Source organism: Aplidium turbinatum, chromosome 9 (assembly GCF_918807975.1).
Source record: "Aplidium turbinatum chromosome 9, kaAplTurb1.1, whole genome shotgun sequence".
NCBI lineage: Eukaryota > Metazoa > Chordata > Ascidiacea > Aplousobranchia > Polyclinidae > Aplidium > Aplidium turbinatum.
In genome coordinates this window covers 21,014,718-21,031,295 of record NC_137480.1, presented here as the reverse complement: position 1 = coordinate 21,031,295, position 16,578 = coordinate 21,014,718, and the positions used below count along the sequence as shown (strand labels likewise).

General features: G+C 37.2%; 1 protein-coding gene across 1 annotated transcript; it reads right to left on the bottom strand.

Annotated features, from left to right (window-relative positions):
• Window positions 1–1,658: 1,658 nt before the first annotated feature.
• On the bottom strand, window positions 1,659–15,396 carry LOC145777309 (TGF-beta receptor type-2-like). The gene is made up of 11 exons (XM_082588660.1): window positions 15,282–15,396; window positions 14,406–14,638; window positions 11,822–11,996; window positions 10,828–11,050; window positions 9,421–9,521; window positions 8,955–9,090; window positions 8,257–8,435; window positions 6,188–6,370; window positions 5,140–5,286; window positions 4,536–4,666; window positions 1,659–3,764 (listed from the first exon to the last, which is right to left on the bottom strand). Exons 1-11 carry the CDS (start codon window positions 15,286–15,288, stop codon window positions 3,543–3,545), a joined length of 1,737 nt encoding a protein of 578 aa, XP_082444786.1. The 5' UTR covers window positions 15,289–15,396; the 3' UTR covers window positions 1,659–3,542.
• Window positions 15,397–16,578: the final 1,182 nt, after the last annotated feature.

Genomic DNA, 16,578 nt, shown 5'->3' with positions numbered 1-16,578 from the left:
GCATTTAGGCTAACATCATACATTAGTTAGACTGAACATAAACTATAAACTACGAACATTTTCGGCCAAACACATGTTAGCCCTTTTCAGTAAGTAAGCTAAGGTGAAAGAGTAAATGTAAAACTGTCTTTAAGCCTAAAACTCATGTAGCAAATGTACAGTAATACCTAAGGATGCAAAGACAAGCCCGATAGCTCAGTTGGTTAGCGCATAACTTTGTGAACGAAGAAACTTCAAGATCAAATAGCGCTGGTTCGATTCTCAGGGTGTGCGCTTGAGCAACGCATTCTAAGAACTGCTCTCCATTCAGCGGCACTTGCTGGATGGAATAATTCCCCGGCAACACTTCAACAATCGGAAACTTCACTCTGTTAATCTCGTAACCGGCCCTGCGTCAAAAACCTCTACAAGTATGCGAAACTACCAGGAATAACCTATCAAGGGTTTGTCAGTCCGAGGATAAAGATTCCAAACCAAACCAACCAAAGTCGTACCAAGATCGGACCAACTTTGAATCTACTTTCTGACTCAACTGGACAGTCTTGTTGAAACCTCAATGAAATTTATTTAAAATTAAAGGTCGTATTAATGTGTTTTGCAGACAAACGAAAAAAAGTTACAAGCGCAGGTTTTGCAACTCGCTTAAGGATCAACGAGAAAAGGAATATGCTAAAAAACTCTTTCCTACAAAGAACATTTGATCAATATTCTTCAGTTAAGACATCAACCGAAGATTGTCGCAGAAATGTTATGAGGTTTAAAACCCGTTGGGCTTGCCTGAAACCAGCTGTTCTCCCTTGCTTTGTTATCTTTATTCAAGCTAAAAGTTATAAAATTACTGAAAAAATTTGCTTGCAAGATTTTATTTTAAACAGCAAACCAATTCGACAAAGACATTGATGGAATTATTTGTCGGTTAGGCCTAAAAAATGGTTTGCAAACAAAAACAAGCTCAAAGTAGGCATATAAGTTTCGTTGATCAAACTATTATATGAGAGTGGATGCAAGGTTTACTTTAGATATAATAAAATGAAAGATTTCTGTGAAACAGTACTTGTGAGACTTTATTGACAACAATCGTAGCCTACATGAAGCACAATAATTTGTAACATATTTGAAAATGTTTACATTTAAAGGATTAGGTGAAACCCCTCCGAACAGTTTTTATACTTAGATAACATCTAAAAAGCTTTTTGTGCAAAAATGATTTTTTTTTAAAGTTTTATGCTAAGACTTGGTGAACAGTGTTGTAATCCAGGTCCCAAAAGTTTATAATCTAAAAAAGTCTGCTGTGCGGTCAACACCATTAACAAGTTTGAAATCGCAGGTTGTTGTGAGCCAAAAGATAGAAGTTGACCAATCATAAGGCTGAAAGGCACTTTCAACAAGAAATGCACAATTAAAAAGTTTTTCTTGTTTTCTCTGGTAGTTATTGTGCCGTTAGAATTATTCTTGGTGAGATTGTTGGTACAAGTCACAGTCCATATGAACTCCCTCCGTTTTGCTCTGTTTTTTTGTTTTCGCTAGTACTTCTGGCATACTTTTTTGTTCCGGTAATTTGTTTGATGTTGTCAAATTATTTCATTTTTATCGTTCCTTTGTTCGTTAGGCTACCCGACTTCTAAATTCTCCTCATCTGAATCCAAACAAACCATGACGGCAAGGTAGTTGTGATGTAATAGACCAGAAATAACAGCGTCAGCGTTAATACTTCATATGTTGCGATGATGGATTTATGAGGTGGAACCACAAAATTTTGCAAAAACTGTCCAGGAAAAAATGATGTTGTAAAGTTTGCTTGTTGTGGCAGGCACTGCAACACTTTTCAGACATAAACCACCCGCCATGCAATTATTAGGCCAGCAAACTCTATGAAATATTTACCACTTAAAATTTTTTAAACACGAACAGGGTAAACTTTCTTCAACATGTAATAATTTTACACATGGATCTGACCAAAAGCTACGGGGATGAAAAACAGTGAAAACATCATTATCCGGGCAACAAGCAATGCATTCGATGCATCTCACACAAACTATAAGTAAAATTATAACCCAGTTCAGAGGACATTGCAATACGGCATGTAACCGTCATCTGATGTGTTGAACAAAAATAAACCCAGACAACAAAGAAACCGTTTTTTACATTGATTTGCAATCTGGAAAGTTTCACAACATGTCGAAACAAAATTTCTCCGTTCTTTTCGTCGCTTTTTCGTCCTGTATAGCATATGTTCTATTAGACAGTTCAATCATGTTTACTGAACTGATCTGAAATTTCGATTTTAAACACCACATTTTGTCACATAGAATTTTCACAATCATTTCAAGATGGCTCTATTCAAAACATTCAGACTAAAGATAACCATTTGATTTCAAATTGATATGACGACAAAAAAAAAACTTGACGATTATATGAGTGTCACAAACAAGTCTTGCAAGTGAAAATAACAAATGAAATAAACAAAAACAAAAGAAAAAAAAGATTTTTCGTCAACGTATTTTTTTGTAAAAACAAAGTAAAGATAGCTCTCGTTCATATAATCAATTTCCCTGAAAGCAAAATTAAATTGGCTACACTAGGCAAGTTAGCTCAAAATCGCCACGTTTGGAAGCAACTAGCCCATGTTCACGCGCAAACTGCTGCAAGCGGAGATAGCAACTGATGATGAAAATTAGTACTACGCCACAAGAATGATAAAGGCTCCATAAACGTTAAAAATGATTTTAACTCCACTAAAAATGTTAAATACATTTAACATTTCCAATTTCTTCATGCTTTGCGAAACACATTATTACATCACAAGCATATTATAAAGAAACCGGGCAATAATCCAACCTGCACAATCCATTTTTTTTCCTAGAATAATTCAAAGTTTGCAGATGTTGTAAAATGCAGTCAATGTAAAAAGAACGAATTAGTAGCTCGGGTTTCATATCCTGGGGAAACGAGGTTGACAGAGACAAAGACATCTGTGTCGCAAAGTCGCCTACAAATCGTTGAAACAAACAGATTCAATAGGCTATGTTCGCCTGGTTCAACAACGTAAAAGTGTATTGATCATAACAGAACTCTCAAGGTTGATTTCTTAGCAAGGTATTGTGATTATGTGAGGTACAGTAGGCTACATTATTTGTTCAGCACCGGAAAAAGTACACCACAGTCTACACTTTATTTTTAGGTATACAGTAGACTAGTTTGAACACTAGCACAACAGAAATATATATGAAAACATGGCAAAATACAAAAAATGCGGTTGCTTTTGCAGCAAAAACTAACAATTGGCATCCTTGCAAAGCAAGGCAAAACACATACTTATATTTTCAGTTTTCTCTTTCTATCAATATACATATAATCCATTGTCTATTCCAGACACCTAAGACAGTTTTGATAGTCTTATCAGCTGTACAATGTACATAGTACTCTGCGCCTTTGCTGAAAAGATGTACAAGCAGACCCCATACATCCTGTCGCTCAGTAAGTCATACAAACAGGCAGCTTGCTGTGCTTGTACAGTCAGTGGTGCAGCATTGATAGGAAAGTCAGACAACTGTCGATATGATTTGCGAAGTTACGTTCTCGACGTTATTTTCCGCTTTTTCACGAAGCTTCGTCTCCGTTTCATCCACATTAGAAACATCAGATGCGGCAAGATCATGGCGAAGGACCAGGAAGCGCTCGTAGACACACCCAGCGGTGATTCTTGCTTCCGGTTCATATTCCCACGATTCGGTCAAGATTTCGTCAACAAACCGGGAAAGTCCCTGATCAAAAAAACGTCGTTAAAAGTATTCTTGTTACTGAAATTTCATCAGAAAAAATTGCCAGCTAAACAGCTTTGTCATACCAATAAGTTTACAGTAAATTACACGATAATTCAATCCATTAAGTAGGCTATACAAAAAATATTGAAGCAATAAATGAGAATTCTACTTGGATTACATTTGACTAAAATGACAATTCTTTAAACAAATAGACTTTAACAAACAATTCTTTAAATCAATAAACATATTCCTATTTATGCAAACATAGATGCCCGGAAACTGAAACCGAGTTTTCCAAACAGCTTTTGATTTCATACAGAAATGTTCTTGATCATTAAATAACATCCAAGCATTCTTACATCTCTAACAGAAACTATTTCAAAATAATTGATTTAAACTTGAAAGATTCTATTCGTGTTCAGTTAGTTTTCGAAGCTATGGTGGAGTAGGCTTGTTACTCTATTTTGCGAAAGCCACTTCAATGCCTAAGGTCAAGCAAGTCTTCGTGCATAGTTTCTTTAAGAGATTGAGACTAAGTGACCCTGTTTTGTTTTAATTGTATAACCAGCAGATGAACAGCAACAAACTAATTGAGTTAAATGATATTATCCACATACGTATATATCAAACCAAAACAGAACGAATTTTAACGTTTTGGTCAGTTTTGTGTCCTTAACAGAAAAAAAATGAAAAAATAAATAACCACACCAAAAGAAAAATATGGGCTTTAAAAAAACTATTTTTTTATTTGGACTTGACGTCGTGGCTCACCTTATGTTCTCGCCATCTGTCTGGTATATCTGGCTGCTGGCGTTGGCGGCAGACCAACAAAAGCATCTGCTGCTTAGTGGGGTGGTCGTTGATCTGGTTGCCGAAAGGAGGCTTGTATGGTGCCGCCATTCCTGAAAATTTTAAAAATTAGTAAAATTAAAAAAAAAAACGAAACATCTCAGAACATAAAACCGTATCCCATACACGTAATTGATCTACTGTACAATATCCGTCAAAGCTTAGAACGTCAAAGGTTAGAACGATTTTATTTTCTAACTTACACACTTACAAGAAGCCTTGAGCCACTGATGTAGGCCTAGTCTTGGTTTGTCTGATGCTGTTCAGGTATGAGTAGAGTACAAGCCAAAAGTAAACTTTCAATTCAAAGAGAACAATTGAAAACTAAATGCGGCACGTATCGAAATCTTATCCAAAATAAAAAAAGTGAATCATATTAAAATATTAGCAAAAAAATATTCCAGTCCTGCCACGATATTAGTGATAAATTTTTCAAAGTTCAAACGTTACGGAAAAACTTTTCACAAACTAACTGATGTTTGGAAAGCAGCGGAGTACGTGGAACAAACAGAGTTGAAAATCTCACCTTCAATGGCCTCACATCTATTTGCCATCTCCCACAGTACAAGCGCCATCGCATAAACATCCACCCTTTTGAACATTTCAATGTCGATCAAATTGACGAGCCTCTCCAACAGTTCTGGAGCCATGTACCTGGACGTTCCCACTTGCCCTGGAGAAAAAAGGCTCGAAGTGTATGCTATGTTCACGTGCAGTAGGCTACATTGCAAATACGCACCTAACTTGTAAATTTGCAATCTTTCATATCAAACTAGAAAATCCGCTCATTCTAATCCAGGAATTATGTAAAAAAAAAGGATTTGCTAGCTGGGTAGAAATTGGTGCTATCTGCTTTTATTCTAATAAACTGACAAGAGGGAAGGGATACAAGTTAGCAATTAAAGTAACAAAACAACACTCTTGCACAAAAAGTAAGACGTCTATTGTTCAAACTCCTTCACAGGATGGTGCATTGAAAAACACACAAGCAAAAAGACTGTTCAAAGTAAGAGTAGTAACTTGCTTTTAAAAGATAGCGTAAAAATAACTCTAAATCGTTACATTGTTTTACTAAAAATTGAATGAGACTGTTCACCAGACATTTAGTTAAATAACATGCTATACGTTCTTCTCGTGCAAACTAAGCTGAACTATCACAAGATGTATAAGAAGATAATAATACGTCGGAATAAAATCAGATTGTCATCTTATACATCTTGTGATAGTTCAACATAGTTTGCACCAGAGAAACGTGTAATTTGTCATTTTTTTACTATTTTTACGGTTTATAGCGTTAGGTTTGCCCTGTTTCGTACTATGATGATTCAAGCTCCCAAGTCTACAGTATTTGAGCAAAACATTTCAAAGGCAGCTATCCGCAAACAGAACCAAGATGAAAGGAATGGTTACTGACCACTAGTCCACTAAACTTCTAATACAAGGCAAACGTTTTGACCTGTAACAAAGATTTGTGTCTCCACAGACAGTAGTAGAGGAAGCCACAAATATGTCAAATAATTCCCAGTGTGAGCATAAACATTTCCAGAGTCGATAAAATTAATCCCGTGCTGTACCTGCGTTAGACAATTCATCCAAAGACAAGGTAGGATCAAGTTTTAATGATAAGCCGAAGTCAGCTAGGACACATGATCTGCATCCGTTTTTAACAAGGATGTTGCAACTTTTGACATCTCGATGAGCTATTGGGATCTTTGCTCTTCCCGACAGATCCCTCTCCGCATGGAGGTAAGAAAGTCCTGTGAAGATACGTCAACATAAATTGAGGCTTATTTGATTTTAAAATATATAAATATGAAACAATTTATTTTGTAGTTTATGCCATGATACTTTTATTGCTGAACTGTAAGTGGATCTTACATGTTAGATCTAAATTAATAAATTTATTAGCTTGCAGTGAACTAATAAGTTAGTTTACAAATTAGGCGTATATCGCGGTTAGAGCAACATGACTTTCTTAAACATCTAAAAAATCTATCGAATTCAGACCAGTGTCTAATTAGAGCTTCTTTCAGACACATTGAAAGCGACCCCTTTATAAGTTGCCCATAACCTGGTAATAAAGGACACCATTTTTTCTTATTTGTTCTTTGAGCCAAAACAATTTAAAAACTGTGGATCAAAAATATCATAGAGAGTATTTGATGGTTTCACAGTCTTCATGTTCACAAACGTTTCTTGCAAATCTAATTTAATTCACCAACGGGATGTAATCGACTCATCTCCTCACATAGTTCTATTGCTAGTTTGATGTTACTTTCTTTCCACTACCACAGAGAAGCCAGTGTGGCTCAGATAAGTCGTTAATTTTGAGAAATCATAAGGTAAATCATGGTGAATGGATGTACTGCATCCGCTGTGAATGCATCGTGAGGCACAAGAAGCCATGAAGATACAGTCAAGTTGGGATACAAAGGCATCTTTTCTCCTCAACTGTCAACTGCAAAATCGCTTTTGGGGATATTAACTCCTTTTGTAAGTCATTGTGACTAGATGCGGAGTTTTTCAAAATACCGATGTTTTTCCTTTTCCGGTTTAAAATACAGAGCAAACTTTTTCCGCAAGGCTGCAAAATTCGTGATTGAAAAGCATCTTCACCGGGCATTTAATATTTCTAATTTTGTCAAGAAATTCATTATTGGAGAAATCCAGTCGATCTTATCTAGACTATTATTATCTTCACTCCTTGCAGATACAGTGTTTCACTTTACTCGAAATTGTGGTTGTGTTTGATTTATTTATTTCGATGAAAAATTAACGAAACGAATCAGTGATATGACGTTGTCTTGTGAGAATGTGAGAAACCCTAACTCATTGTTATCACCTAGTCCTAGTCTAAAAGGCCTTGCTGACGCAGGTTGCTTTACATAAGTATCGTTGCTATCTCGCTCAGTACGGTAAATTGATTTTGGTGATGCTAATCCACTTCCATCAGCCGGAAAATAGATCCAAGCAAGCTTAATTGTTGGATGCAATGGCGTTTACTGCGTTCACTTGGTCTATTGTCGTTCTCACCCGATAGGTGAATGACATTAGAAACTACAGCCCTATGACGTATCGTATTATTATTACGTCTGCAGACGTTGAATCAATGTAAAAAAGACTGATTTGCTATCTGGCAAAACGCTAAACACCTTCTTGACTTGTGCTTGTAACTTTGCCTGACGTGGAGTCAGACAGGAACACTAAGTGTAGCCTACTAAATACGGTTGCTCCAGTTTGAGCACGGCTTGCAATAAAAAAGTGTTAAAAGTCTAATTTTACCACTAAGTTCCTCGCATACTTGTTAAACAAACATTTTAAAAATCTGTATTTTGGAAAATTTGTTATTGCGTAGCTTATGAGACTCGAAATCGTTTGGACCAGCCACTAATAGAAACAGGTACAGCTGTGCTGCCGATTCTTGGTGTTTCTATACAACTTTTTATAATACTTTTTTAAGTAGGCATGCTGGCATATTTCTATTCAGAGAAGTAGGTTCAGACAATGCTTCATTCCAGCAGCAAGGTTTTAACTACACAATGCACTTACAGACTTGTAGCCAACACTGAAATAAGATGGTGACTTGTCGGAACCAAATAGCTCATCAGAAAAACAAGGCAAAGTTTCAAATATTAGTCCTCACCATTTGCAATGGAAATTGCCATTTCGCAAAACTGCGCCCAATCCAAGATGTTCGAACGTAGAAATTCAGCCAAAGAACCATGCTGATAATAAGCTGTAACGAGCCAGTATTGCAACCTTCCTCTCACTGTACGTTGCTCGGACGAGTAAAACTCGATAATATTTTCATGACGCATCCAACTGAAATGCAGGCGTAAGAAATCAATACAGCAGCGCTGGAAATTTCAACTGCCATCACACCGAGTGGGGCTACAACAACGAAAGCAGCGACGAAGATTTATTGGCTGACTGGGCCGCTACAAACCATCTTGACCCCCTTATACAACCCAATTGGGTATTGAAAAGTACATATTAGTTCCTTAACTAAACATTAAATAAAATAATACGACAAAAGCGCTCCATGCCAATTGCCAAGCAAAAAAGCCAAGCAGAGCGAATTATATCAAATACAGTTACTATTCACTAAAAACCTTAATACGTTGTTTCGCTATTATTGGGATCCTTCAGAAGGTTCTTATTCAAAAGAACTCCTACCACAAGAACGCAAAATGATTTTATAATTAATGCCTAGTGAACAGGCTCATTTAATATTTAGACCTACACATGTTGATAAAAATGAGCAACCGCTGTCAAAAAACTTGCCACTAACGAGCAAGAGGCTTCATATGAAACTACACATTATTGGAAAGCCTGTCGTACTTTTCAATGAGCATATCCTTTTCCTGCCTCCATGCTCCGTAGTCGCGGAGTTGGAATACTTTAACCGAAACCACCTGATGGCTTTTCGCTTCTTGCTGAAGTTTTCCTTTCCAGACTTCAGCAAAACGACCACGTCCTAAGATAGAGATTAAAGCAATATTACAATCAGAGTACACCGTTGCAAAGCTATCTGAGGTTTTCAAAAAGTCTTTACAATCATGATACTTCTTTCTCGGAAGGAATCACCCAAAATTACAGTTAATGGAAAAAGAAAGTCCAATAAGACTATCATAATAAAATGAAACAACATTTGCAGATATTCAAGCCGAAGCTGCAGGTCTATCACAGTTTTTCTTGTACAGAATATATCAGAAAAATGCTGCTCTTCTCCATAGCGTACTAAACCAAAGCACACAAATAGATTGAATAAAATCAAACCTTTACCACAACAAAGTGAAATAATCACCGATTATCTTTTCCAGAGTTATGGGAAGATGCATGTCGTTATGGTTTAGTGCATTTCCTCTGGAACCTCTGCTGTATTGTGTGGCAACACTTGAAGAATACCTAAGAAAACAACCAATCACAACTCTGCGGGAGTGAAAACATTAAAATAAAAGCGCGAACTGCATGCGTATCGGCAATAGTTAAGATGCAAAAATCGTGCACTGGAAGCCTGACAAAACCGGTGTTTGAGAGAGTGAAGACTTTTTCGGAGATCATGTAGGAACTGACGGGAAACGTTTAAAACGAGGAGAAGACACCTCGTTTTGTTTCTTTTCTTTAGAAATTGTTTTGAAGTTAAACATTATGATTGAACTATTATTTATCAGTATCGCCATATTATGTAATTCCCAGGATCATATCTTGCAAAATTTGTGGATGTAGCGCTATATAAAAGCCATATTTAACAATATGGTATGTCAGCAAGTTGGCAAAATACAATAGTAGTCTATTTGCGGTGAAAAAGTGCCAGTAAGATGAAAATGCAATTGAGAAATTTATAATGCGACTATGTGGGAATTTATTTGACGCGTCTGGCAACACTGGTACATGTTATGCTAAACCGCTTTAAGTAAAACCGCAAAACACAAAAAGTAAGGATGTGCCGAGAATCGGCATCGTAATCGGCATCGAAAAAAATTGCCGATTTTTTCCGATTCTTTATCAAAGTTTCCTAATCAAGAGTAGCGCTTAATGCGTTCAACAAACAATCGTGTGATTGCGCAAACGTAATCAAACCAGCTACCCGGTAATCTTCACGTGTTTGCTAAGCAACAAGATTGGCTGCAACTCTGCGTTCGAAAACAATACTAATTTCTTCACAAGATGTTTTTCTTTTTTCGCCTATTGATGCACTTTGAATGCAAGGCTGGTGTGTTACTTTTTTAAAGGTTTTTGTATATTCAATACCGCTGCGTTCATTTTCTTTTACACTCTAGTCTTTTTCTCTTCTTGTTTCATGCACTTTCATGAATTCTGCGAGAAAAATACTGCAAACCGCACAAGATAATATTTTGCACACTGCATTAAGCTACGTTGATTTTGCACTCTGTGAGCGATGGCGATTTTTCTCTTGTAACTGATTTCCGCGACAAATAAAACGCGTGTCTATCACCACTTTGTAGCGCGCAAGAAGTGAAGAACTACCGTAAACAATCACGCTGTCTAGAGCAGGCGACAAAGTGAACGCTTTTAGACATTTCAAAGGCAGCAACTTGTAGAGCGCCAACTAAAAGCAGCTTTAATCATTTAACCAAAGAATCGGCATCGGAAAATATTTAAGAATCGGCATCGGCAAAAATTTTGTAATCGGCACATCCCTAACAAAAAGCTTGTGAAAGTCTCGTTTTCACCAGATTTGTTCACATACTTGTACGCTGAATAGCTATGCTTCCCACTTTCGTCCCATCCACCATCCATGCTTGTGTCTTCGGAGGATAAACGGCTCCCTGGTGTCAACTTGCAATCGTACTCACTGTCTTTGGATCGAATGTGACGGCACACACAGATGTAGATTACCACGACAGTTATGATGACTGCTAATAGAGCGGCTCCAGAACACAGCCCAATGACAAAATAATCTTTGCGTTCTTCTGAACAATAATATGAGAGTTCAAACGAGCTTTTGCAACAAATGAGACAAGCTAAAGGCATAGCCAAGCGGTGAGAGCCCTGGTATTCCGCTTGTAAGGGGCGCCGGTTTGACACCATTCAAGAGCATGCGAATGCGTTTATGGTAGGATTTTCAAAAAAGCCTGATTATAGACACAAAAATTGGCTTCCTTGCCTTCCCATCTACAATATTTACATTTTTAAGGCAGGCGGTAGCCTGGGTAGTGGGTACCACAAGAAAAGTATAAAATCTACACCGCTAAGTAGTGATTCATATTAAGATAAGTTGCTAAAGGGTTGATTGTTTCTTTTACAAACTAAGATTCACAACTAAATGAAAATCAAGTGCAATTTTAAATTCACTAACAATACGTATTTGCGCACACCGCTGTCAAACTCTACAATTGTGCAACGTGCATCTTGGAGATGGGAATAGATAAATTCCAAAAACACGGAAATAAAAGCGATTTGTGATACCCCTATCTTTAAAAGTGTGAGTTACCGTAGTTTCCTAAAACGCAGCACCCATCAAAAATATCAGAAATGCTGTGTGTGAATGTGGTGATAGAGTGTATAAAAGTGATAGGACTTAATATTAGATAATTTTCTACATTTTCTTTTATGGAAATGCGTGCAGAGTAAACCGAAACCCATCAGAACACAATTGCAGTGAACAGACTGTTATTTCTGGACAATTTAATAGAAATAAATCGATTTCTGGATGCCGGGATGTAATTCTTCTTAACACTTACGCTGATTCGTCATGGTCATCTCGGTGTTCTCATCAGATGCACCACGTGACGGGAAAGATATCACGTGATTACAATCGTCAAAGCTGCATTCGCAAAGCACACCTCCAGGAATTGGTGTACAATGCCCATTAATTTGCTCATCGCTGAAAAGATCTTCCAACTGTATCATTTCCGTCTGAAAGAAACAAGCAACAACGAAATGTAACAAACACATTCATTTTGCGCAACAAGTGCATTAGCCAATCAGCAATGTCTGCAGAAGGTCAATGTAAAAAACGGCTGATTTGTCGTCTGGGTAGGTGCATAGCCGAGTGGTCAAAATGTCACGTCCTCAAAACTCGATTAGATGGCGGTTCGAAGCTTGTCTCGCTCATTTTTTATGGCATGCTCCAAGGTGGATGAAAAAACCGCGTTCTGAATGCAAAATCACATTCTTGGCTGCCAGTCTCACTCGATTTTTTTGTGAATAGAAGCGCCTACCAATACCACAGCAGGAAAAAATATCAGAAAAAGTCATCTTACTTATAACTTTGCAAACAACAACTGAAGTTTCAAACATGTTTCTTTGCTAGACCCTGGACAAATTATATTGTTAAAGCTTAAAACTGGTTTACAACGCTAAATTCGCTCTTGTGGCTATTGTTTGGTTTTTGAATCTTTATCATCGGACTGACAAAGCCTTAATTGGTTATTCCTGGTAGTTTCGCATACTTGTAGAGGCTTTTGACGCAGAGCCGGTCACCGAGATTGCCAGAGTGAAGTTTTCCAATTGTTGAAGTGTTGTTGCCGAGAAATTATTCCATCCATTAAGTGCCGCTGAATGGAGAGCAGTCTTTAGAATGCGTTGCTCAAACGCACACCATGAGAGTCGAACCAGCGCCGCTTGATCTTGAAGTTTCTTCGTTTACGAAGTCACTCGCTTACCAACCGAAAATATATCGAATTGTTTCTCCAACTGAGGTATTTGAGAAAGTTTCAAAGGGGTCCGCTAAACATCTTTTAAATTCGTTGACTAATAGATAGCTCTCAATACAAGCTCTTTAACAATAATAATTTAATGTCAATGATAGTAGCTCTTTATCCAGCGGTACCTAGTGGGTGGAATAATTTACAACAATTATTATATAACTCAGATGAACCAAACTTTACTTGCACCAAACATCAACTTATAATAAAATGTGGGCATAAGTTTGGTAGCTTACTATTTTCAAATGTTAGTTGTTGTTTTTCAAACGTTGTCATTTGGCTTCTTCTTATTTGTAACGCATGCAGCAGTGCATGTTTTTATACCGTTTAAATTTTCTTCTTTTCTTATTTATTATTGTTTTTATATCAGAATTCTATCAAAGAAAATTAAGTTAAATCTTCTGTCACGGTTTCTTTCTATCTCTTACCAGGAAAAAGACTTGGAAAGGTTCAATGACTTAGTTTAATGGGTTATAACCGAAAAGCAGTCAAATAAATGTCGAATAGTTCTACTATTGAAACGATATATGAAAACGCTTGAAGGACTTTAACGAATGGCTTCTCAAATGGTACCCGGTCAATTGGTCGAAAGACATTTGGTCGACAGTCATTTGGTCGACAGACATTTGGTCGACAGGACGTTTGGTCGACAGACAATTGGTCGACAAGACATTTGGTCGACAGGACATTTGGTCGACAGACATTTGGTCGACAGGACATTTGGTCGACAGACATTTGGTCGACAGGACGTTTGGTCGACAGACATTTGGTCGACAGGACATTTGGTCGACAAGACATTTGGTCGACAGGACATTTGGTCGAAAGAACGATTCATTTTAGGGTTAACTAACCCTTTCCTAACCCTAACCCTAATCCTAACCCTAACCCTAACCTAACCCTAACTCTAACCCAAATGTCCTGTCGACCAAATGTCTTGTCGACCAAATGTCTTGTCGACCAAATGTCTGTCGACCAAATGTCTTGTCGACCAAATGTATGTCGACCAAATGTCTTGTCGACCAAATGTCTTGTCGACCAAATGTCCTGTCGACCAAATGTCTGTCGACCAATTGTCTGTCGACCAAACGTCCTGTCGACCAAATGTCTGTCGACCAATTGACTGTCGACCAAATGTCTTTCGACCAATCGACCGGCCACCTCTCAAATAACTCTAATTTCGAACACAATTTATATCAGCACAAAACTCTCATCTACTTGTATTCAATTACTTCAAGTCTCAATCACCTATAATTTCTGCACCAACTACCAATCCACAAGTCATAACACAACTCTCGTAATAATCAACTCATAATAATCATCCATCAATTCACACCACTATTTATAGCAGGTTGTTTGGTCTAGTAACTTCGAGAAGGTTACGTAAACAAGAAGAAGCATCCAGATTGTCACGTAGGGTAGAAGATTCTAGAAAATACGTTACATAACAAAGACCTCGCAATCATAGGTTACTTCAGGTCAGTGACCGATAATAACACACAACATGAGAATTCCATAACCAAAACAGCACGCTCGGTCAAGATACAAAGCAGCCCGTCGCGAGACCTTGCACCTTGATTGTGACATCTTCCAAGATTCGTTTTTATAAATGTGAACGTACTTGGCAGACGGGGTGAGGAGTTGTGACATGATGATGCGTTGAATCGTTGAACCTGATGGAAGTTGTACACAACGCCACTTTGCAAGGGTAAGACGCCAGCTTGCAATTTAAAACGCAGTGCGTCTGATTGCATTGCGATGGATCCAATTTGCTGTTGTCGCAATGCCTACACTGCAGCGCCATCGTGTGGAATGCATTTAGAAAGGCAACAATGAAGAAAGACCGCCACAAATCTAAAAAAATAATTTTGTAGAATTGGATGCGAAAAGCGCCAAAGTGTGTTTTACAACAGAATATGACACAAAGTTAAAACTGTTCAAAAACGTAATTCTGAAATCATTTCAAACTACTATTAAGGTATTTCTTTTCAACCAAAAGAAATCACTTCATACGACTTTATACGGTATCGGCAATCACGCACAAAACACCACAACAATATATATCTGTATTATACTGTGTTTATAATATATTAGTTCATTTCATTTTTTGACAGAAAATGTTTTCGATAATTTCTTTGAGTGATATCAACTACAGCTATTTACTGGTCACAGAGTCGTCTTTTCTAGAATCCTCTGGCACACAGTGACCATTTTTTTGGGTTGTTTATTTTTTATCAGCAGGCTTTAAATACACACTAGGTTTGCAGTTTGCTCACTATTCAGATCATATCAAAAGAAACTGATGTGATATGTGATATTGTGTAAATCAAACATGCGTTTAAAACTTTTCTAAAAAAGTGAACACCCAAAAGTATGGGTACCGTATACGCCACTACTGTACTACCTAATTTAATGTAGTTTGTATCTGATATTAGTTGTCATCAATTTTGTTAAATGATACTATAGAAATCTGTGTGCAATTTGCAATACAACTTACGCATCATAGTTCTTTAGCCCACGAATGAATGGATATCTTGTAAAACTTTGTCAAAAAACATGTGACATTCAGAGAAGTGTAAAGTGTATAACAAAATAAGATGTGCAAATTTCATATCTGTAAAGCATGCATGCAGACAATTTCAACATTAAGAAATGTTATCTTTAGGCTATTTGCTTTAGAAACCGATTTGATGCACACTGATTTGAAATCGAAATTGATTCAGTCCATAACAGAATACACATATTCATACTACCCAATTTCAATACAGAAAAATTAGTCACTCCTAGCTCGCGCTTATGGACTTTTTAAACTGCTGTGTTTACAAGCTTACATACATTATGTAACAAGAAAAAAAGGTTAACAATTTGAGGTGTTTCTCAATTATGTACTAAAGCCTTACATTGAGGAATTAGATTCCAATATGTTTCAAAAATGAGCAGCGTGTCAAATTGAATGAAGTAATGATGAATTGGCATTTTTAGCACTGGCAGGTGAAAATAAGCTGATAGCCTACAACGACAATGATACCAAAGGGTAGGCTATACCAGCCAATGAAGCCAAAGAGACAACTAAAACGAACAGGGAGAAACGTTAAAACTGGAAATAAAATTAAGCAAGTGCCAACCAACTTTTCAATACCGTGATATAAAAGTTAAGCCTAGCCATAGCGTGGCAATCCAGGTCGCATTTCATTGACAAAAAAGCATGAACTTATTCGGCTGGACCAATGCTGTTTTTGACGTACAGTTCTGTCTGCTCTTTTTCTTTTCACTTATTCTCTTTTCATGTTTCTCTTCATTGTTTTCTCGCCTACTCCAACAAAGCGGAAACTAAAGGTCTAGGTTTTCTGAATTTCTGCCTTGACCGAGCAAAACTGCCTTGCAAAATGAACACAATTGAAATGAACATTTTTATTTCCAAATACTTTCCGATTAGTTACAGCAATCAAGCAATTGTAAAGCTGTTGTCGATTTCCCGAGTAGGTATGCTCAACGTCTGTATTGGGACTTAACAACCAGCACAACTGAATACCTCTGTTGTATTGGTCGTGTTCAAGATCTGAAGGCTTCTATTTTGTCATGCACAAGCAACACCAACACATAAGGAATGCCAAGAACCAGTAAATATAAGCTACAGTATATCTCATTGATCTGGGCGAAAACTCAAAAGAATGATCAAAACAACAACATACAAAAAGAAAAAAAACATTTCATTACTTTCTAATGGGGAGTAACTGCATGAATAATACGGCCGAGAAAATCTAAGTGGATTGTTATTATTCCTATAGAAAGAC

Bases quoted from the DNA above. Each gene is read 5' to 3' on its own strand.
- LOC145777309 (XM_082588660.1), bottom strand. The intron at 9,091-9,420 runs GTGATTATTTCA...TCTCTATCTTAG, and splicing joins AACTCTGGAAAAGATAATCG to GACGTGGTCGTTTTGCTGAA. The intron at 5,287-6,187 runs GTACAGCACGGG...TTTTTTCTCCAG, and splicing joins GGATGAATTGTCTAACGCAG to GGCAAGTGGGAACGTCCAGG.